Genomic DNA, 23,188 nt, shown 5'->3' with positions numbered 1-23,188 from the left:
TCGAAATTATCCAATCAGCGTTCGAGTAGATCACCGCCTATCCAATCAAAAGCGGTAAACTTGAAAACCAAGAGAGAACTATATTAATTTGCCGATGATAAAACGAGATAATATCGAACGTTGTCTTGCCTGAGCTTGGATAGAATCTTGCAAGTAAAGAAAAGCATTACAAATTATTGAACACTGTATGTGAAAGGTAAGATTTTTTCACCTGTTACAAAGCTTTTTGTTTATGTATACACGATATGGCCCGTGTCTCCTATATTTGCTTATTGAGGGTATTTAAAAATGGCTGTTGTTCTTGCACTTGCCTGGGCATATAACAAGAAACGCACTGTATCAGTATTTGCTGTCTTACAGATGTCTCATTTCAAGTTTGAAAGTGATATGAACAACTTGCTGAAAATGGATGCTCCTATCACAAAGGGACCACCAATGAGATGGCAGAGAAAACAGAGTGAAGCTCTGGGTGCGTCAATGAACTGCTCAATCAGCAATGTATCTATGAATGGGAGCATCTGCAAGACGCCCATGAAGCCACTGAACAAATCTCTGAGTAACAGTTTGCTCATGGGCAGCAAAACCCCATCGGGGACCAATAAGACTCCAGGGCTTACTAAAACACCAGGTATGATCAGGACATACATGCCACCACGAAGTGTTAATTTCATATTGTTTACCATGACAGAAAATATTTACAGTCTTAATTAAATTTTGTCAGGCTTTTATCAAGGTTCAGTTGCTGAATGCCCAAGATAATGCAGGGAAACTCGATCTTATTTTCTGACATAAGTTTATGAGTCTTTTATTTCCAGTGAAACCCAAGATATGTATGGATCCCATATTTCAACCCTCTTCAGCATTTTCAGTCTTTTGTACTTTGAAACAGTTTGTCACTTATTTGAAATTCTAAATGTTGGCAACTCCAACTTTGGATCATCAAATAAATTTGTTGTTTTAAGACTAATAAACTGTTACACATTTTTATTTCTCTAAGGTAAAAATAAGACACCCAGCAGAGGCAGCAAAACACCCAAAACACCAAGTGGAGGTGATCGGTTCATACCAAATAGAGGTGCTACACAGTTTGATGTAGGCCATTACAAACTAATGACAGAAAAATCAGTGGAGGATGAGATGTTAAGTCCATCCAAAAGAGAGTACCAGAGGGCCATGAATGAAAATCTAAATGGTGATGCAGCAAATGCTAAAATAATTGCCTACAAAAATAAAGCACCTCAAGCCCCTGAGGGTGAGTATAAAGTCCCTTCCAGTTTTAAATACATTTATTATGAACATCCCCTTTGAAAGTGATGGTTATGGTTGTGCATTTTGATAGTAATTTTTACATTTCATGAGATGGCTCTTTTGAAGTTTTCTTTTAGAAATATAACAGTAAATTAGCTTTTTATATACCCTATGTTAATTTTTCATTTTTAATCCCCAATCATATTGCAGGCTTTGTCTCTTGGGTTACAAGCACATTGTCTGGATGCTAAGCTTCCATAAAGCCTCTTACATTGGGTGTGACATAGTAAACAGGCCTATTGCTCGTGCAATGAAAATAGCCCAACTTGAGTAACTGATGTGTAAAGAATCATCTGAATACTAGTAATGCAGTTTTGTTCTCTTACGAATTAAGGCTCAAAGTAGTTTGATGCAGTCATTTTTTTTTTTTTTTTTTGACATAGATAGAAGAATGAGTCTTTCAAATTCTAATTGCTCTGTTTTATTGCAGGATACCAGAACAATCTAAAGGTTTTGTACAGTAGCCAGAACAAAACTCCAGGATCTTGCAAAAAGCCCACAAGGCATATCCCACAAGTGCCAGAGAGAATACTGGATGCCCCAGAGATTTTGGATGACTATTGTTAGTAGAGCATGTTAAATTTTTTCTCCTCTCTTTGTAAAAAGGAAAATCTGGTAATATCAGAACCATAGTCATTTAACAGTTGTTTTTCAAATATAGCTATGTAAGTGCCCATAACATGATATTTTGTAGATTACCATTATGTGGAGACCCCATAAAAACTAATTAATTATTGTTATTTATTTTTTCAGATCTAAATCTGTTAGATTGGTCTGTGAACAATCACCTGGCTGTTGCCCTGGGTGGTCACGTCTACTTATGGAATGCAGGCTCAGGGGAGATAGAGCAGTTGCTGGAACTGGAGAACCCAGAGGACTATGTGTCTTCTGTGTCCTGGATCAAGGAAGGGAACTACCTGGCAGTTGGTAATAGTTCTAACGAAGTTCAGGTGAGATATGTCCAAGGTCTTGTCATTTTTAGATCAACACCTGTGTTCAAAGTTCAAAAATATTTATCCTAAGTAAAAAAAAAAAAAATTTGTGTTAATTATTTGGTGTTGAGTGCTTCTGTTATTCATTATTAAAATTGGCTTTGAAGTTAAAGAAAGAGCTTTTAAGTTGTTGAGAACTGATCATTTGAGTAGTAAAGTTTTTAAGTTTTGCATAATAAAAACACTTTGAGTGATTAAGTTTAAAGTATTGAGTAATAAAAAAATAACACTTTAACTACTTCAAGCTTTGGGATGTACAGAACATGAAACGTGTGAGAAACATGACAGGTCATGCTGCCAGAGTAGGAGCATTATCATGGAATTCATACATTTTGTCAAGGTATGCAGTAAATTGATATTTAGGATACATGGCAAATTTCTTTTGATGATAAAATTTGCATCCAACTTGGTAAATGAAAAAGAACGTCTTATATATTTAAAATCTAGCAAGTGAAAAACAAATTTTAATATGAAAACCAGATTTTATTATATGTAAAACACTTTAGGTTTGAATATGTTTTACAGTAATACAGTTTTCAGTTTCAGCCAAAGCCTAATTCAGTTTCTCATTCTTTTTATCCATTGAAGTGGTTCTCGCAGTGGTGCTATTCATCATCATGATGTCCGTGTCCCCCATCACCATATTGCCACTCTCCTAGGACACACCCAGGAGGTGTGTGGGCTCAAGTGGTCTCCTGATGGGCGGTTCCTGGCAAGTGGAGGGAATGATAACTTGTTGAACATATGGCAGGCAGATATGGGACAGTCTGAGCCTTCACCGGTCCTGACATTCTCTCAGCACCAAGCTGCAGTAAAGGTGAGTGAACATAATTTTTAGTTCATGATTTTAAAAAAAAATTAATTTTTTTATTTTATTTTTATTTATTTTATTTATTTTTTATTATTGCAAGTTTCGCCATGAGTAAATTTTTCATAGTTTTAATTAAATAAGTTCAAGATGAGCATTTTATTTTAAAAAGATGAAAAAATATGCATGGCTGTATTACAATTATTTTAAAACTGAAATTATTATAAAATCTGCTAGGCTGTTGCATGGTGCCCATGGCAACCTAGTGTGCTGGCCAGTGGAGGTGGAACTGCTGACAGACACATACGCTTCTGGAATGTCAACACGGGGGCTTGTCTAAGCAGTGTAGATACAAAATCACAGGTATGAAACAATTAAACCAGGATTGCTAAAATTCTTCAGTTGAAATTTTTTAAATGGTAATACTGCAGTAGAATGAGAGATGAACAGTTATCTCAACTGCAGCAATTTATAATGGAAGACCAACCATGTCAGTAAAACACAATCAGCTTGCTTTGAAAAGAGGTTATTTGAAGGTATCTGGGGGAAACAAATTTATCCTGCTCGCCAATTGTTGCTTAACCTGTCCCTGAGCTCAGAATCGATGTTTTACAACATTTCTAATTAAAATTTTTAAATCTAATTGACTGGCCAGTCACTAAGACTGTCATGTCTTTCTGTGTATTTAAGAAGGGAATGTTGACCACGTACCCTTATTCAAGGGGTTTTATTGTTTTTGAGGTCTGAATTGTGATCATGTATTGTATACCTTTGACATATATATTGAACTTGTAACAAAATATTTTTTGTTCTCTAGGTGTGCTCTATCCTCTGGTCCAAGGAATACAAGGAGCTTGTATCTGGACATGGGTTTGCTCAAAATCAACTTATTATTTGGAAATATCCAAGTATGACAAAAGTATCTGAGCTAACAGGTAGGTTTTTGCCGACCTTGGCTACGTTTGGTACATGATGGTTTCAAGCCATTAGATCATTATTTTGTCAATTATTTTGTAACCTTGATAACATCAAATAACAAACCCATGTTATGTCTTGGTGTATTAACACAAGATGAGAATAATTCTAGTTTTTGTGTCACACGTAAGTGTGTTATTCAGTTTTGTCTATTCTTCACAGTGAAATAAAAAAAAACAGCACTCGGCCTTTGATTTCTTTCAACCATTACTCTTTGGATTAAATCTTGTACGTCTGGTTCTCAAATACAAGGCTCATTGAGGTAAACCAAGATTGTCTCAATTTACAATAAACCAATAGCTGGAGGCAATTTACTGAATTAAATGAATGAACCCCCCTTTTCTCTTTCATGTTTTAGGGCACACAGCACGGGTTCTTCATCTATCCATGTCACCTGACGGAAGCACAGTTGTATCAGCTGCAGCAGACGAAACTCTTCGCCTGTGGAAGTGCTTTGATGTGGATGCAAAGAAAAAGAAGACTGCTGAAAAAAGCAGTGTTAAAAAGGGAACAAATACCCTAATGAGGCAAAGTATTCGATAGGAATATCTTTCCATGGTTGCAGTAGGAATACTGTTGTTTGTGATAAAAAAAATTGACTTGGTGCTGTATGGCACACTTCAAATTATGACAAGGCTGAATAAATCCATAATCAGTTTGTTTTTATAGATTGAGAAATCGGTTTCTTGACAGTGCAGGAAGATTTTTTTAAGCAAAATACTTAGACATGTTTACTTTTTTAACTACTCTATTGCTACTCATTTTAAGATTATTTTTAAAGCTATCATGCCCTTTCATTTTTAACAATAACTTGAATGAACAAATATTTGTGTAGTTTGTCAATTAGACATTCTTTTACCATGTTTGAGTGAAAACAGATGCTGTTCAATAGCCATTAATGTGATGTCTAAAAGGGTGCATTAGTAAAAAAAGTAGGTGTGAAAGCAGATATGGGAATCCTCTTATGATTTTAAATGCAATGAGGTGAGGTCTGTTGAATGGAGGCTGAGTGAATGTGTATTTTTCCATGAATGAATGTAAGACGATGCATTGTGCACCACCCAGGAAGGGTGCAACTTGAGAGCACATATTAGAACAAATTATTGAGACCCCTTTAATTTCGTTGAAGCTTTTCTGTTGAATGCAAGTGCATTTTAAATTGGCCTACTTAAATGCAAGCAGACTACTACTGTTCATGCAGATTTGAACCAGTAATATTAGGTTTCAAGTTCTAAATATTATCTTGATACTTTTTTTTTTTTTGACACTTTTGTCAACATTTTACTTATGTAAAAATAAATTATGAAAGAATATTGTTTTGAAAACATTTTTATTTTCATTGAAATAAATTATATTGTCATATTGCATGTGTACTCCTCAAGAATGTTTGCTGGAATACCTTTAATATTATATATAATTTAATAGAAATGCACCCACTTTCTTGATGATCATCTAGATCAAGATAGTTTACATCTGCCAATCTGTTAAAAAATTGATGGAAACAATATTTTGCACAGAAAATATTGAATATTGTCCTGCATTTGACCATCCTTGGGCCATTGGTTATTTTAACGTTGATGTGCTATGTCAGTGGTGCCAGGATACATGTCCTCAACATAATGTGACTTCCATACAGTTTATTTCAATGCTGACACTTGTACAAATGTATGGCAGTGAGAAGTCTGAATGTTATGATCTGTTACTATTTTTCACTGATATAGTTACCATATCCGACCAATGCTTTTCATAAGAGAGCATGCTGTTTTACCAAAATCGGTAAAATGGATTCTTTACCATATTCAACCAAGTCCCATGGCAGGTTTCCATAAGAGTTTTATTTATATGGTACCAGTGTTATCGGCCATCTACAGTTTTGTCCCTGGCTATAACAGATTCATCAAACTTAATCATAAATGTCGTTCCCTTATGCCAGTGGGTGGTCACTTTAGCTGGCTGAAAGAAAATGGAATACACAAATTTAAAAAATAATAAGAAATGAACTTAAAGATTGCCATTTAAACAACAAATAAAAAGCTTGGTTTTTATTCATTTTCTTGTTTCAGCAAAAATTCACTTTTCTGTCCTTTTCCTGCTTTTGTCATACACTTGGTGTAATAATGCTGATAAGTTTCAATTGATTCTAATTATACTAAAAATAATACAAGCTGAGCTTTGACCTGCTGTTGGGTACTTGATAACCAACAGATAACTAGTTGTCATTTGATGACCAATTAAGGACCAGCTTGTTCTTTCTGAATAAAAAGAATTGCCATGACTGACATATCTACTGTTTTTTCCTTATTTCTCTCTCTCTCTCTATCTATATATATTTTGTGTTGGTGGGGGGAGGGGATCAGAATCTTACAAAGATGAGTTGGTTCAAGTAGCACTTACAAAGTTGCACCCATTTAAGACAGCTTCAATGATTCCAGCCATAAAAGATGCACAGTTTAAACTACCTGAAAGAGAAGGAAGGAAATTATTTAATTGGGTAAATGATGATTTTTCACTGCAATACAATTTTTTTTCATGTTTACCAAATAATATTAGGGTAGGGTAAATCTCAAAAAAATTCCATAACAGATGTTTTCTGAGGCGAAATTTGATGCTGAACACAAATCTGACAATCATTTTTTTCTAAAACAATTATTAAGGCCAGTAAAATGACTATTTTCAAAATGGCAGCCAAAACAACCTACCAAAAGCTTCATTAACAACAATTAAAGGTATTATAGTGTGTCATATGTCTTTTCTTATGTTTTTGGGGTTGTAGAATCCATTTATGATGTTAATACTCAGATTGATACATTTTACAGTGAGTTCAGTTACCATGTCAGCTGACAGTTAACCGTCAAGCTAGAGTGAAGAGCCAGAATCTTTGATAATGGGGAAAATGAACAACTTCAGTCATTTTAATCAATCAGAATGAAGAGTGATAAGATTTCACAACATCTGTTGGATGGAAATTAGAAGAATCAATTAACCTTACCATAAAGTAAAATTGTTTCTAAATTATTACAAAAGGGTGGAATATACACTTTTATTTTACATACATGTATGAAGCCGGAAAACATCCCTATCATAAGCTGAGGCTAGCAAAGCAGTTGCCAAGGAAATCTCCAATGCCTGAATCTCCAAAAAGTATTTTGCCAATCTCTGAGAAGTACAATCCCAACAGAAGTATGTTGGATTATGATATATTTGGGGAACTTATGAAGCATTAACTGTCTGTGACGTGCAAGTGTTAAAAGTCATGATACACAAAAGTGAAAGATTTCAATCAAAATGTGACAAATAGTGTTTAAGGTTCATCGTATATAAGCACAATGCAGTTATTCTGTTGTAAATGTTCTCAAAGAGAGGAAAGATATTGTTGGACATCCAGACATTGGATATTTCTGAGGCAGCTTCTTTGCTGGTCTCAGTGCATGATAGTGATTGTTTCCCCGACTTCTTATGTGCAGAACAAAAATATTCCATCCATTTCTTTTTAATAATTTAAAGACATTTCCCCATTGGTTGCTTGAGGTCAGGATAACTCTGATCCTTCCTCATAATTCCCACCCAGCAGAACTTGAGATATCTTATCACTCCTCGATTTGACTGACTGAGATCTGGCTCTTCTTTCAAGCTTGACAGTAAACTATCAACCAACAAGGTAACTAAAATGTAACAATGGCAGTGTTAGCATAAGAATAAATATTTTACAACCTTAAAAACATAAGAAAAGGCATAATAAAAACATAGGTTCCTTTAATTGTCGATGTTGAAACTCTTGTTAGGGCATTTTGTCCGCCATTTTGAAAATTGTCATTTTACCAACCTAAATGGCTGTTGTGAGAAAAAAATAGTTGCACATGTGTGTTTAGCATCATTTTGTGCCATAAAAAACACTCACTTATCAAAAATTTGTGCTTCACTCAACACTTTTCAATACAATTATATGCATACATAATTACTACAGTTACTGTATATGCAGTGCATATGCTTTGTATGCATTTTCAAAAATAGTACAATTACCGACCTAAAGAATGCTCCTAGCTCAAATTTCTCATCAGAAATGAACTTTTTGACCCATTTTGCCTCTAAAATCACCTATTCCCTGAGAGATTTCCAAAAAAGTTATTATCTACCCTACCCTAATAATATGCTTGAAACTAAGCATTACATTTGCTATCCTAACACACCACTTCTTTTTTAATCTCTTACTTTAAAAATCATAAAACGTGCAAGCCACTGGTTAAAGTTTATGTGGCTGTACACATTAATATTTGAGTTCTGTCTTTGTCCAACCACAGATACTACAGCAACCCTGGTATTTTACATTGGACAACCCGAAATGCCAACAAGATGCACCATCCTATAAAGGATGTGAAAACACTGTGAAGACCATCATCTTTGAAAGAAGAGCTCTTCAAAACTTGAACAAGGGGAAATAAATCACAGTTTGTTTTCAATTACGCTAAAAAGAAAATCAAATAAGGCATGTTGGCTATAAACTCATCTTTGGTTGAGTGAAGGGTAAACCAATCACGATATGAAAGAGACAATTGTTGAAGCACTGTCCTTGTAACTAATTTTACTAATCCTACTTCACCAGTTACACCACCATTTATTGCCATATTTCATTCTCTTTTCACAAAACCTCTTTTTAATTCACAAATATTATAATTATGAACACATTCAAATTTCAACTGGCTAAACCACGCTCTTTCAATTCCCTATCAAGTTCCACATACTACAGAGGTGTGTTAATGCTATGATTATGCACGGATGGAGAAGGGTCATTAATAAAGTTGGAATATAAAGGTCAGACCAGTGTGGTTTGGGCCATGGGCACTTGGCCATTGGTGTTTAAGCAAGGGTTCCTTCAAAACTAGATGGTAAGTGCTAAATGTTTGCTAAAAAATGCCTAGAGGAGGGTGTGCAGCATCTTAAAAATATCACCTTTGATAAAGTTCTATAACAAGATGTAATTAGAGCTCTTAGTAAGATTTTTGAGGAAGGCATTTCATACCAGCAGCTTGTTTGTAAGTCTTAGGCAAATATCAAGAACAAATAACTATTGATTTTCTTAAAACAAAGGACAAAATCCACATGAATAGGTATGTAAAAAAAGCAAGTGCTAAATTCATAGCTATTAAAAAATCATAACTTCCAATTCTATAGAAGTCGGGAATGTTAAACCATCAGGTAATTAACCAATCCTAGTAATGTGTCATTTTAATGGGTGTTCGGTAGATGATGACATCTTTCATTTATAGCAGCCAGTGCTAGAGTAAATATCCTTTCTTTTAGACTGGTTACAAAAATTACAAATACTGATGTTTTGGTCATTAGTAATATTGTGTGAATGTGTGTGCAAAAGAGAAAACGACTGTACTTACTTTTATCTTTTGGAACTGAAATAAATTTGTTTAGCAATGGCTCCTTTTCTATTATATAATCTGAATACCACTTAAGGAAAATAACTTCATGGAGATATATGAACCTTAGCAATGACTTATACAAAATATTTGGTTATTTATATTTAATTCCTAAAGATTGGTACTAATGTGCACTCTGCAGGCCAAAGGAAGCATAGAAACTGTCTGGCCAATATATGTCTCACCTGTAGCTCAGAATTTCTCGATACAATTCAGGAACCACACAATTAGTATGGATTAGCATCCATCCATTCTAGCATAAAGTAAATATTATCAAGTACCATTGGTAACATTACATACACAACTTCTTTATAGGAATGTGTACGTGTAAACCCAGATCAATTTGTCTGAACGTATTCCACCCCAGACCTCGGTATGTTAGGACACAACACTCCACAGGTCAGCCTAGTACACAAATTGTGCACCTGACGGACTTGTGGTTTTTGGAAAGTTGCCACAGTGTTGTATTTCATTCAGAAAAAAAATGTGAGCTACAAATAAACAAATAATAAATAAGTGGTCACTGAAACATGCTATACTATCTGGACTCTGATATTACATCTGGGGCTATAAAGAAATCTAGCTGTCACCTAAATGTCATTAGGCACAGAGGTATATGTAGCAAGACATCAACACATCTAAGGCAAACACAATGCATACTACAGGCAGAGATATATCATAGCTACAATGCATCAGTGAGTCTGTCTACAAGTTTCAAGGTAAGTGCATGGTGGTGTTTAGCATTTAAAGGGCCACACTAAATAAATTTGGTCGATCCCCATATGTTTTGTAAAGAAGATGACAAAAATCTAACATGTTAAGATAATTAGTTACTTAACACAGCAATCTATATTCTGTGGAATGTGTGGGGATAAACCCAAGAGGAACATTTGGCTCATGGCTATTTTTATCTCCTCATTAAAAATACACACACTCACACGCAAATGGATTTGAAATTTATTTTGTAGGATACATGTTCTTTCATCATCATTGGCATGTTCCAACTTGTCAGCTTCTTTTCCAAATAGTGTCTGAAAAAGGAACAAAATTAGATAGACAAACGAAAAAATGTGTTACTGGCAGGTATAATTAGCAGCAAAAGGTGATGAACTAGAACTTAGTATTTTTTATGAAAAATCATAGTAATATAAACAAAATGAGAATAACAAGGCGGGGTTAAGTAAGGATATATCCCTATTAAAATCTTTTATAAATTATAAGTTTATCTCTATCAAGAAGCCTTGATATTAACCTAGTCCATTTTGATTGAGTCTTGTTCCAATGGTAAGCAGGTTTTTCCTAGCAATGAAGTTATGAGAGTAATGTAGCTTTTTGTTCTCTTGACCTTATCCCATGGGTAAAGCATTTATCAAATATATTGGTCAAATAGATTTAAGTACCCTGAAATACCTTCCAATGGAGTACTCTGCCATATTTTAGGAGAGAAATTAAAGGCCAATCTTTGTGATTGGTAACATTATGATACCACAGTATTGTGTGCCATATATACATATACTGTGATCCTAAAGATCAAGCAAGTTTTAAGCATTGGTTTCTCTTTTGATAATTTTTTTTAATGTGCTCACTTAATATTCAGATGTCTTAATTGAAGATCTCAATTATTAATCAACTTGATAATCTAGCAATTGCTAAAGCTCATATGAAATCAAAGTAAACCAAAAGGCATCTTTTTCACATACTAACATCTCACTTTGCAATGTTCCAAAGAATTAGTTTACAAGGTGTGAAGAGACACAACATTTAACCACCAAAGGCAACGACTGGGGCAAGGAGACTTGTCAAAGTTTTATACAAGCCCCCCCATCATGCCTATTTCCTCTCACATCTCACTTAACACCTGTATAGCAAAAAATTTGCTGACAGGTTGCAGAGGTTTTCTGGTGCAGCCAAAGGTATACACAGCAGGACACTGGATCATGATACCTCACCCAACTTCAACCTTCACTAATCTCTGATGTGAGGCATAGAAATGTCTTTTAACATATTTGTAGCCTACAAGTAATTTCTCCCCTTCTCTTTTCTTCTCTCTCTCTTTCTTTAATCTACATGTACTTACTCAATGACAGCTTAAAACCTTGAACCAAAAATACTTTGATTTTTTTAATTTCTAAATCGTCAGTGTCTTTTCAGAATCATGAATACCACATGCAATTTAATCAGCAATTTAATATTATCAATCATTTAATTAGCTCACAATTCTGTTAATTACCCTCTAGCTGCTTGGGGTGGCTTGTCAGACAATGAAGTTGATTCCACCTATTGCACTTTAGCAATAACACCCCGCAGAGATGGACCAACCCAGCTTGTACAATGTGTGAATCTGAATGTGGTCTAAGATGCCTAATTTATACAATACTTAAAGGGATAATAACTCCTCGTTTTGGCCAAAAAATGAATTTTCCTGGAGTAAACAACAATTTTCCCATACTTACCAATGGTTAATGAATCCATTTTTACATTCAAAGTTAGTCCATGGTTTTTTTCTAAAAAGTTTGGTTTTTTGTTAAAATCTCTTAAAAGATTATAACAGAGTATAGCCCTCAATGGAGTTCACGTGATCTGAAGACAAGCTCAGATATCAGAATAATACAGAATAATAGCTATAACTGCTTTTTTCGTCGTAAAACAAAATATATTATATTTCTATGAGTTATTCACAAGGTTTTTATTGTGAAATATAGATTTCATATGAAGAGTTATTATCCCTTTAAAAACATACTTAGCACAATATATTGAAGTTTGCAGGTCAATACATTATTGTTCATTTAGTACTGGTAATCTGCTGAAAAATGCAGGGAAATTACTCTTTTAAAAAAACAAACTTTTAATGGACAGATAAGATTATAAGTAATTTTAAATGCATAACTCTATCAATGTTATATTTTATGTGTTTGACATTCAAATGACAACAAATACTGGAAAAGGATAACAAGTACATCTTGTATAGTAGGCATTTCAATGATAGTTTATTAGTGGTTACAGACTTTGGGGGGGAGACACTTCAATTCATACTTTTGTTTCACCTTGTAAATCTTAATAGCAAAGTTGCACTTGGCAATTAATGCTTCAAAAGTTAATCAATCTAATTATCTTCTTAAGAAAAGTTATATTCCACATTCCCATTACCAAGGCCACTCTAAAATTATCTTTTGATATCACACAACCATCATAACCTAAGAAATTATTAAGAAGACATTTTTGCCAAAGTGACACCTAGAATATAGTTTGTGGTAAATTGCCTGCTGGGTTTCCTTTGATCTTGCACAGGTAGTCATTGGTTGTTTGTCAACCTGATAACCTTTTGACTTGTTCCAGTCAGCTAGAATTTAATAACTGTGCCAGTGAGACTGGATAAATGCTTGGTTAGAAAAGAAAAGGCATTCATTTTTCCCCTCCAATAAGATTAAAAAACACCACCAAGATCATCTACAGTTTTGCAATATCAGGTAAGTTTGAGGAGAGGTCTTTATCAAGGTTTTTGACCTAGGATGTCATTTTTGATTTGTTTGGGAATATGTGATCTTTATCATGTTGCTTGCTTTCCTTATTTTCATGCAGACAGCCTCGAATATCTGCATACAAATACTTATGCAGTACAGTTGTAGATAAGTGTCTGGGGGTGTCTGGGGGTCAGCATCCCTCGAAAAATGCTTGACCTATAACGCAGTATAGAAATCCAAAAGTGCAATACATCTAGTTTTGTTGCAGGTGCAAATGTAATGATGGGAAAGAGAACCGAGGAACGGTTTAGAATTAATTACTAGAGTCACGAAAACATTTGTATTGACATGATATCAAGTGTTGGAAAGAAGTGGTGTAACCCAATGACATGAATAACCAATACTTGTATAATGCAACTAACATGTTCTCTAAGCACTTTGGTCACGTACTCATTTACAGAAACCCTGGGAGCAGGCTGGGACAAATGATTACCACAGTATCAATTTTTCTGCTGCATGCTGAATAATCTTTCTTGTGAACTTACCTTCCATAGATTGGTCTTGATAAACAGCAACATGTTCAATAGCTTAACTTCCCTCTTGAAAGTACGCTCTCTTAGAAACAAAATATCCAGCATTCTCACACCTACATGGTGGCCCATCTCTGTCAGCCTGAAAAAAAAATTACAAAGTAAGAGACTATATAAAAGATCAAAAACAGGGTTAAGGCACTAGATGGACCTGTAAGTTTCAATTACAACTAGTAACAATGTTATTATCAATATGCAAAACTTTACACATGACAATAAACCAAAGTATAAAAGGTTGCCTTTTTTTACATCTCACATCCTAAACTCCTTACATGTTCATTATGCATAAAAAATATTGCATTTGTCCAAGGCAATGTAATACAAAAGCAACAAGAGATTTTAAGGAGTTTTTGACAGCCGATGTTTGTAACAGCAAAAAAAGTCACAGATATTGCATCTTATGTCATTAATCTGCTTTAACTGTATGGTGGAATTATACTATTTGTCATTTAAAGTTCTCAGCTGAATCAGGTATTGTGTATGCAAACTGAAACCTGGTGTCAGTTTGCTTAAACCCTGTCTAAATTCAGTAATAACATCTATGCACTCGCTGCCCAACTGCCGTGTGGGGTTAGATACTTGAAGTCACCTCAAGTAGTATGCTCTCCATTTCACAATCAATCTTGCAACGGTGAAATGCAATACAGAACTGGATTAAATATCATGGCTTTGCAGTTTTGGCAGATTATAAAAGAGACTTTTCAAAGAGATTGAATGGATCTAAAAAGTAGATACTCAAACATCTTTATTCTTATTCAGGCCTTTCTTATGGGTGAACAGTTAAAGCAGTTCTTTATGTTCAAGAGACAATAAATGGAGAAAGCAGGTCTACCTCAAAAGTACTTATTTCTGTTTTCATACACTTTGGTTAGCAAAAAATATTAGCGTCCCTTTGTGTCCAATCTCACGGTGATATGCTCTGTTAATTCTGGGACTTTTTATGGACTTATGAAAACATTTTGAAATAAAAAAGGTTGAAGAAACAAGACAACTGTTATACAAAGTGTACTGCTGAAAGTAAAGTTTTCCAACAACAAAATCAGCAAGTTGCTACTGAGGAAGATAAGACTGTAAGTAAATTACTTCAACCTAGAGTCTAGAAACAAAAGTTTATCAATTTGCAAATTTGCTAAGGATTTCAGAGCTCATTCATTCTGTACATTAGACAGATAATTAACTGTTTTTGTCAGTCTCAAAGTAATACTGCGACCCTGTGTTGAGCAGATGAACCAAGTTAGTATTATTCTTATCTTAATTATATTTTGTTTTCTTATCAAGGTGACATTTTAATCATATATTGTCAAGATTGGAACTTGTATTGAACCTGCAAGACTCCTACTCCTCTTCATTAACTGCACCTAGGAAATTAATCAACTGTACGAAGTTTGTTCTAATTACATACGTGCCAGCGAGGAAATTAGGGATATTCTGTAACAGAATTATCCAATCAGTGTAACTTACCACCCAAAGATAAACAATAATCACTTATCAAAGGGTTTATTACTAATCCTAGCTAATATCACTCCCCACTTACTCCCTACCAACACCCATGTGTTGGTGTATCAACAAACAGGAGACAGTATTCAGACTACTGCATGATATTATTAAAACACTGTTTAACTTTGAAATAAAACTAGGCCCAGACACATTGCAATCTAAGAAGAGATATAACTGCAGTGCACACATTCAAATATCTATTACAGGTCCTGGGACTAAGACCAGTGTAAAAAGCTTCCATTGAGATGGTAAGTTAAAACATAATTTAAGATGCTCTTTCACCAGAAGATACTTTTATTATTTATTATAAAAGAGGAAAACAGCATCTGACATAGAGCAGTGAAACTCAATATTTGAACTGTATGCCCTTTATCTTATATGCCTAATATATCAATATCTAGCCAGGATATTCTGATATTTAAACAAAACAGATATATTTTTTTTTCTCAAAGAAATAGACCTATATTTGCCATCAAAGTTCTACTTTACCAACTTCATGTATCCTTGGAAAGTGTTTAACTATTATGCAGAACATTTTTTTTTTTTGAAGAAAACCTAATATTTTCACATTTCATAAATTTTAAGTAATTACTCAAACCTGGTCACCTTAATTTCATCGAGTAGGTCTGTAAAAAATCCTGCTTGATGCATCTAAATAGGAAACTGATAAAAGTTAGTCTTAACAGTATAAAAAGCTATGCTTCACAGGTTACAAAAAAAAAAAAAAAAAAAAAAAAATCACTTCTTTCCTAGTTACTGCCTATTCTAACCCCCACTCCCAGCCTACCTACTCTTGCTGAAGTCAGATGTGGCACATTCCTGTAGAGAGTAAATCATTGTGGCAAAAGTTATCAAAAAACGGGATGTAAACATCAGTTTTATGTTATATGGTATGGTTCCTATTTTGTATGTTTAACTATGACTGTGGTTAATATTTCATTATTTGAAACAGCAGGAAATACATCACTGCCTGAAAGAAATCTTTATGTCCAATATTGCTAAAATCTTAGTATTCTGTGATAAAACATGCAGCAAGGCAATGTCAACAAAATATGGAATTTTTCCCCTTTGGCAACATTTCTTGCTGCTCTACATTTTAAGAAAAAATAAATAAAACAAACTTGTTATTCTAATAAACAGTGATAAACATCTTGTATATACATAGTTATGTAGAAGACAGCAAATCTTAATACCAAGGCAAAGGCAGGGTATTGCTGAAAAATGTTTTAATATAAAGTCTGATACAAAGGATCATATTACAACAGATGTATAATTCAGGAATCATATTTCTACTCATGTTGCTACAAAATTCTTGTGTTATGAAGACCACGGTGTGGTAAACAAGTTTTGACAGAGGAATGACTGAAGGCATATACAGTAAGTTCTAGTAGAAATGCCCTGATTCTAGCAGTCACATTCATCATTTTTAAAGTGTCTCTCGTTGATATACAAATTTACAGTGACAAGCTTCACTGTGGGTTTGCTTTATTTCTGAAGGGTACCTTCTATTGATCTAAGGACATGCAAATTGCCAAGACTACACTATTTCATCGAGTTTCAAGTTTACAAAATTTCCTTTAAATCGCTAGACAAAGCCAACAATAATATGAATAAGCCAATAATATAATGGTATTTATTTTACATTTAGAAAGAAACGGATTTATTTCCTTTCCACTTAGAGTAAATTAATGTTGATCACACCCATATATGTCACCTTATGATACCCATTTTAGCGCACACACCCATACTCACTTATTTTGTAATTCTGGTACTGTATAAACACGGCTCTGGCAGTACTGAACCATCTCAGAAAACAGCAGGGCAAACGTGCTCAAATTGACCTGAAATGATATGCAATATTACAATTGAACTGTCCTCTTATAAGAATAAAACGTGCTTAATGATTCAGTCTAATCTTTTAGCTATATACCTCTGCCTTTCCTTTACTGAGAGGTCGATCCAAAATACTTGACTTTTGTCGCTGTAGTATAGACGCCATTTTCACTTCCTAGTTTTGTCGCACCTGCGCATTACTAACATCCGGCCGTCTGCACGTGTTAAGTTTGTTTGCAAGGACACCGGTATCAAGTGCCCGACGTCACAGTGTATCACGTCTTCGGTGAGCTGTCAAAATTGACCTGCAAACGTAAAATGAGCATCGGATTAACGACGAGGTTGCATTAATCTCAGAGTTTTGCTGATATATTTTGAATAGGTAGGTGATGACAAATTTAGAAACTTGTCACCGACTTGTTGATCCACAGCACGAAACATCGAAAGTTGAGACGGGTCAAAGGCAGGGTCGGTAGTCAGCACAATAGGCCCCTACAATGCTTGCATTCGAGTTTACCGTACGTTTCTAACTTGTGACCGATAACCATTGGCACTTAAATTTTATATCACGTTTCAATCTTAATTATCAACCCGATGAATGGGGAACTTTAATATCGAGGACAAAAAAATAATGGAAACCGAATGAAACCTGAACTTTAAAATGATAAAGCTCGAAATGTTGTATGCAACCTCTAACGGGGACAATTAAATGTAATCAGCTTTGCATGAACAATGTCTTACCTATCTTCGAAGCTACATAATGGTATACAAGAATCTTGATTGACTTTTGATAGAAAGTAAAATGTGCCTTATCAGAATGACCGCGGCATCAGGTGAGTGCCGGGTTTCTCTCCGCCCAGCAGCTATAAGCTGAATCATCGTGGGGCATCGATAACCTAGGACGCACATAGCAATCTGCTGACCCAGGTTCTGATTACATATGCATAATATACCCAATCATTAGGTCCAATCTGATGTGATCTTTGCGCTTGATCACAAAATATAACTTCCAAATCGAAACGATCGATTTATGCTTCATGTAATTATAGTAAAATGATTTATCCGATAATGCAGATAATAGTCCGGATGATTTTTGTCAAAGACAACAAACTTTTTCAAAAGATCTCGACCACCATACCATTGCTTTTATTTATTTATTTATTTTTTATTTATTTATTTATCTGAAAAGCGAAAATAAAAAAATACCATTTTGAGGCGATACAGCGAGGATTTGCTTTTATTACTGTCATTTTTTTTCCAACCTTATTTTACAAGCAGTAGCGGATCCAGGGGAGAGCACAGCGGGCATGGGGTACCCCCTTCTAACTCTTGCCTTTTCACCCCTAAAAGAGTAGGCTATAAGGAAAAAATGAGACAAAATCAAGGTCTGCATATTATGGTAAAGCATAACCTCGACTGTTGGTTTATTATTTGCGAGGTGCCCTCCTTACGACAACCCTGAATCCGACTTCAAAAAGGTTGTGTAGTATAACGATCGTCGTTACTGTCACTACAGGCGTTTTTTAAGGAGGCTGCTTGATTATGAGGGCCTCATCAGTCTCCAAGACCCCGTGAGTTTTTATGATGCTTTTCAACACTGCGTTATTGTGTATCTGACTGGCAGGATAAACTGATAAAGACATGTAAAAAGAGCTAACCACCAAGGGAGAGGGTATGGAATATTAATAACAAAAATAATACGTTTCTTCGTTTTTGTCAGTTTCTTCACATTTCTGTCAACACAAGCTACGAAGATTTAGGTCATTTCGCACTTAAGTTATATATATATATATATATATATGTTGCACTTCATATGAAATTGATTGCTTTTCAAAATGTTTTTCTTTACTGCACTGACAAACATTTCTTTCAACCATAGCGTTAAGCCCAGCTATTTGTTGCTCATGTGGCGCCTTCAGATCCATATAACACATTGCTCGTACTCTGCAAAATATTTCTCACCGTATAATTGTTTACAACAAAATTTGTAATAACGCAGTTGCATATTTTGGAGATATTCAACCGAATAAGATGATGTTACTCCAAATTAATTGACGCCCAGTTTGAAAGAGTATTTTACACTCTGAATAGATTCGCGCTATACAGCTGAAAACGCCCCCCAGACAAACTAAAAGTGGTTCCCGTTCAACAGTGTTATCATAGTGAAATAGCGTACCACCGTTCGAATTCATCTATTCGGAACTGTGTTCACCTGATAAAATGAACATAAGCATTTTAAAATGAATAAAGCAAATAAACACAAATAACTGAAAATATTTGATTTCTTACGGTCTAGTTCTTTCCTTAGCTGCACCAAAGACACCGCTTCTCGTAAGATTTTCCGATTTGATGCTCGCCTTTATACGCTTATCCAACCCCAGTTGCAACATAACAAGAGGACTGAATACAAATACAAGTTGCACACATTTTTCTGGATTTGAATTACACTATTTGGATTTTTTTTTAATTTCTCAAATTTATTAATATTTCCGGCATTTAATTGATACATCACATTACTAAACAAATTAATGCAAATAGGCCTACTTATGTAAGGTTGGAATAGATTAAACTCATTCATACAGCTTTTATCTAATATTATGCCTTAATTAAATGTACCATAGTTCGGTGGCATAAAATTAACACAATATGAGGCCCCGACCCAACCTATCTCATTAATGTCTTGTCTTTATGGACAAATGGCACATTTTGCTTTAATTGTTAGGTGGGAAACCCTACCCCCATTCATAACTATTTTCATACATGTATATAAAAGATGTTGTGGTATGCTAACGTATTTTGACAAGATGTATTCTAATCTTAAAGGCGGCTGCTGCTAGCGGACGCTTTGACCCGGTTATGTTCACCTGTCACCCGCCAATCCTGGCACAGTAGATTTACGTCTGCAAATTCAGAAATACGTCAGGAAAAATACGATATTTGTGAGTATATGACTTTTTTTTTGTTTTGCCCGCCCCCCTTCTCTCTCTCTCTCTCTCTCTCTCTCCAAAACACACACATGCATATACACGTTATGTCTTTCTTTATATAGGATGTACATAGTTTTTCTAAAGATCAAAATAATAAACAAGTGGAGTGACTTACAATATTTTGAAATACCGAATCATGCTTATGTTATCCCTACACCATGAGATCTGAAAGAAATAATAGATTTACCGACATATTTCAAAAAACATGGTTGGCCTTGTCGTTTTTCCACAGTTTGGGTCATCTCGAGATTTAGTATTACCATGTGTTTTAGCATGTAAAACGTCTCTTTTGACCATTTATTTTACTTTTAGCAATGTTCTATTAGGGCGCAATTGTCGTGATATTCAACAATTGTGAACATGCACGGTGTAAAATATTAACCTAAATATCAACCTAACCTAGCATACCATGGTAACTTATACTTTATATGATATAATGTTGGAAATATTATGTCTCATATCTATTCTGTTGTAGTTTGAAAACCAAGACTGCGGTTGCTATGGTTAAGGTTTTGATTACAACTACGCTTGCTCCGTAATTTTTTTAAAATTAAGACTTCTAAATCACAATGTTTCTTCAACTCAAGGTGCAATATAACGCTATCAATAGTAGAACAGCTTCAGCATCTCTATTTGATGCACAATGACGAGTTCAGCAGATCAGTTCTGGTTATTTAATCGCGACATGAACCGTGAAGTCACTACGACTTATAAAAATACAACGCAGACAGCCAACGCATTCGGTAGCCATTGTAGACTGGGGTGTCTTGTTCACATGGTTGAGATTTGTTTGAAAAACAACTTATTAAATACGTTTTTAAAATTAATTTTAAACATTTATAGTATAATTGCAAAATTGATTTTTTATGATTTTGGAAAAAATTTTGTTCTACAGCACTACTTCTTTCACTATAGTCGCCAAAGATTCAAATTTTAAGGCTACCACTTACGTTTTGGTACTATTAGTTTGACACCAGTCAATCGAAAAAACACAATGCATAGCCAACGCTGAAATCGGTGATCTGCAACCGTTGTCGGCAGACCGAGACTGTCGTTTGAAATTGCTATGATTAAAAACACTGCAGCGTTGACCAGAACCGGACAATCGGACAGAAATCGCACTGTTTTCTTTAGAGAAAATAAATGTCGCAAAATCATTAGAGACCACAATGAATGTCTGTTCATCGTATTTGAACGTCGGACGTGCGATGGTTGACAATACGATAAAATCAACTTCAGTTTCACGTCAGTCTCTTTTAAGGATTAATTGTCTAAAGAAATAGCAGGTCTTATTACATTGGCTAACTAATTGACATTATGAAGCGAAATCGTTGCTCAAATTTACCGAAGGTTATCTATCGGATAAAGGTAGGTTTGTGCTGATTGTTATGATTACAAGAGGCGTCAGTCTGCGAAACAACAATGGCTTACTTTGAAGCCCTATTTTTGTATCACATTACGGAGACGTCAATGCAGTTACCTGTAAACTTACACGTTGTTACTAAAAATGTGTGTGGCCCGAGGTGCGTGAAACGGAGACCGTTCATTTCAACATGAAGAAAGTGCAGGCAGACTAACAGGGGTACTTTATCTAGTTGGCTTGTGGCCAGTCTGTCTAATTCAATATGTATACGTTCAGTATTGTACTGTCCTTTCTTTGTAAAAGGTTTACCTAAGCTTTCGGGGTTATTACTTAAAAAAAAAAACAGCAACAAAACGATTTCGTGGAATAAAAGGACAGGTCAGGTGAAAGAAGATTCACTCAGAAGTGGGAGTAGCACGGACACTTTCTCAGATAAATGCATTTTGCGAATGTCCTTCATGCCTGTACTGTAGCAGATCTTCAGCAAGCAAGCGTTTCTCATTAGCGCACGCCTATTTCAACGTGCTGAAACTTATTTTAATTGTTGTATCGGCGGTCCCACCAGCACGTGATGCCAGGGCTAAGTCCAGCACTAAGTCGGCAAATCAGCAAGTTTGCATTTAATACCAAAACAATTTGGACGCAGTTTACCTGATTATTACATTATCGTGTCTCTGAGTGACCACCTGGGTCATCATAGCACGAACTGAGCGTGTATGTGATTCTGGACAATATCCCTTGATTTAGGATCGTGTATGGAATTAGTAAGATTCACCGAAGTTCATCTTATGGTGATCATCATAAGGCCATCACTGGTGAGTTTGCAGTCTAAGTATTACGTAAAGATGGTGCTTTAAGACCAAATTACTGAAAGGTGCGACAACAGTGGGCTTTGCAATAAGCGCGAGCTTTTAAGAAACGCTAATATGTCATTCAACGGTGTTATTTAATTGTTTTACTATTTGCAATAAGTGTATCGTTATCACTTAATTTAATGCTGGGTAATCCCCCAAATCTTAGAGGTAGATTTGAAAGTTTCGCAAAGACAACCTGAACGTTTCAGTTGAACCCGTCGAACTCCTGCAGGCCTGTCTCGCATTTATTTCTATCAATTGAAATTTTGAGCAGACGAGGTTCGGTGGGATGATTATTATTATGACTGACCTTGATTTAAATCATATTTCTTAACAAAACAGTGGCTTGTGTCATGGAAATTTTCGTAAGACGAAATGCACAAAACGGCAGTTTGATAACAGATACATTCCTGCGCGGGTTCTGATCGGTTTGTTGTCGAGATTCATGGAAGATTAGTTACTGTAGACACAGTGAAGTCAGTAAGTATGAAGAAAAAATTCCTAGGTTTGGAATGAAAGGTCATTAGCTCACACTTTCACATGGTTGTTTTTGGCTTTGTATCTGGGACCGCTATGTGTTTCCGCTCCGGCGTGGATGCCTACCCGGGCATCTCTTTGCCTAGCACATCCATTTGATCGTTCAGAAGATAGAAAGCGGGGGATCACGCTGTCGGTGCAAATACTTGACGTTGGCGTGCAGGTAGAAGTTGTGATGGACAAGGTTGAACCTCCAGTAATGAGAGGCCCCATTGCTAATCACATCACCTTTACAGGTAATCCTAAAATATGTGGTCATATCTGGGATTCAATCCATAGACTAACGGAATTGTTAGACCCTAAAATGTATTTTTATTCTCCTTTTCTAGTATTTTTATTCTGTTGTAATTGAACGTTTATGGATAGACAACAAAATATGGTGTCGTTGAGTGTTCACCTATGCCACTTTAAAGTTCCCGCGCGAACCACTTTTCCGTCGCGACGGTGGCGTTGACATTGTGTTTGTTTCTGTTTATTTCAATCGACAGGCGGTCGTTCCATAAATCACGAGCAGCAGTTTTAGCCACGATTATGACCAGATTCTAACACAGTTCTGT

At 35.2% G+C, this 23,188-nt stretch overlaps 3 protein-coding genes across 7 annotated transcripts in view; 2 read left to right on the top strand and 1 right to left on the bottom strand.

Annotated features, from left to right (window-relative positions):
- Positions 1-12: 12 nt before the first annotated feature.
- LOC106173161 (cell division cycle protein 20 homolog) lies at positions 13-6,364 on the top strand. 2 transcript variants are annotated; one of them, XM_013554196.2, is made up of 10 exons: positions 13-196; positions 361-628; positions 998-1,252; positions 1,739-1,870; positions 2,062-2,258; positions 2,546-2,640; positions 2,889-3,117; positions 3,346-3,471; positions 3,926-4,043; positions 4,442-6,364. In XM_013554196.2, exons 2-10 carry the CDS (start codon positions 361-363, stop codon positions 4,624-4,626), a joined length of 1,605 nt encoding a protein of 534 aa, XP_013409650.1. In that variant the 5' UTR covers positions 13-196; the 3' UTR covers positions 4,627-6,364. The 2 variants fall into 2 exon arrangements, with proteins under 2 accessions (XP_013409650.1, XP_013409652.1); XM_013554198.2 differs by having other exon boundaries at positions 54-185.
- On the bottom strand, positions 5,397-17,249 carry LOC106173145 (trafficking protein particle complex subunit 5). Of its 2 annotated transcripts, none has more exons than XM_086999674.1 (7): positions 17,081-17,249; positions 16,810-16,898; positions 13,516-13,642; positions 10,483-10,540; positions 9,471-9,530; positions 6,478-6,542; positions 5,397-6,036 (listed from the first exon to the last, which is right to left on the bottom strand). In XM_086999674.1, the coding sequence occupies exons 2-7, from the start codon at positions 16,860-16,862 to the stop codon at positions 5,938-5,940; spliced, it is 462 nt and encodes a 153-aa protein (XP_086855800.1). In that variant the 5' UTR covers positions 16,863-16,898; positions 17,081-17,249; the 3' UTR covers positions 5,397-5,937. The 2 variants fall into 2 exon arrangements, with proteins under 2 accessions (XP_086855800.1, XP_013409614.1); XM_013554160.2 differs by having other exon boundaries at positions 16,988-17,159.
- LOC106173140 (A disintegrin and metalloproteinase with thrombospondin motifs 6) overlaps positions 17,130-23,188 on the top strand; it is a 32,021-nt gene continuing 25,962 nt past the window's right edge. The window contains exons 1-2 of one of the 3 annotated variants that reach the window (XM_086999526.1): positions 17,130-17,272; positions 19,714-19,829. The gene's annotated coding sequence lies outside the window, so the exon portion shown is untranslated. The other 2 variants (XM_086999534.1, XM_086999531.1) reach the window with 2 other exon arrangements.

The sequence above is a fragment of the Lingula anatina genome, chromosome 1 (assembly GCF_051362555.1).
Source record: "Lingula anatina isolate TDL-2025a chromosome 1, LinAna3.0, whole genome shotgun sequence".
Taxonomy (NCBI): Eukaryota; Metazoa; Brachiopoda; class Lingulata; order Lingulida; family Lingulidae; genus Lingula; species Lingula anatina.
This window is presented reverse-complemented; position numbering and strand designations above follow the sequence as displayed.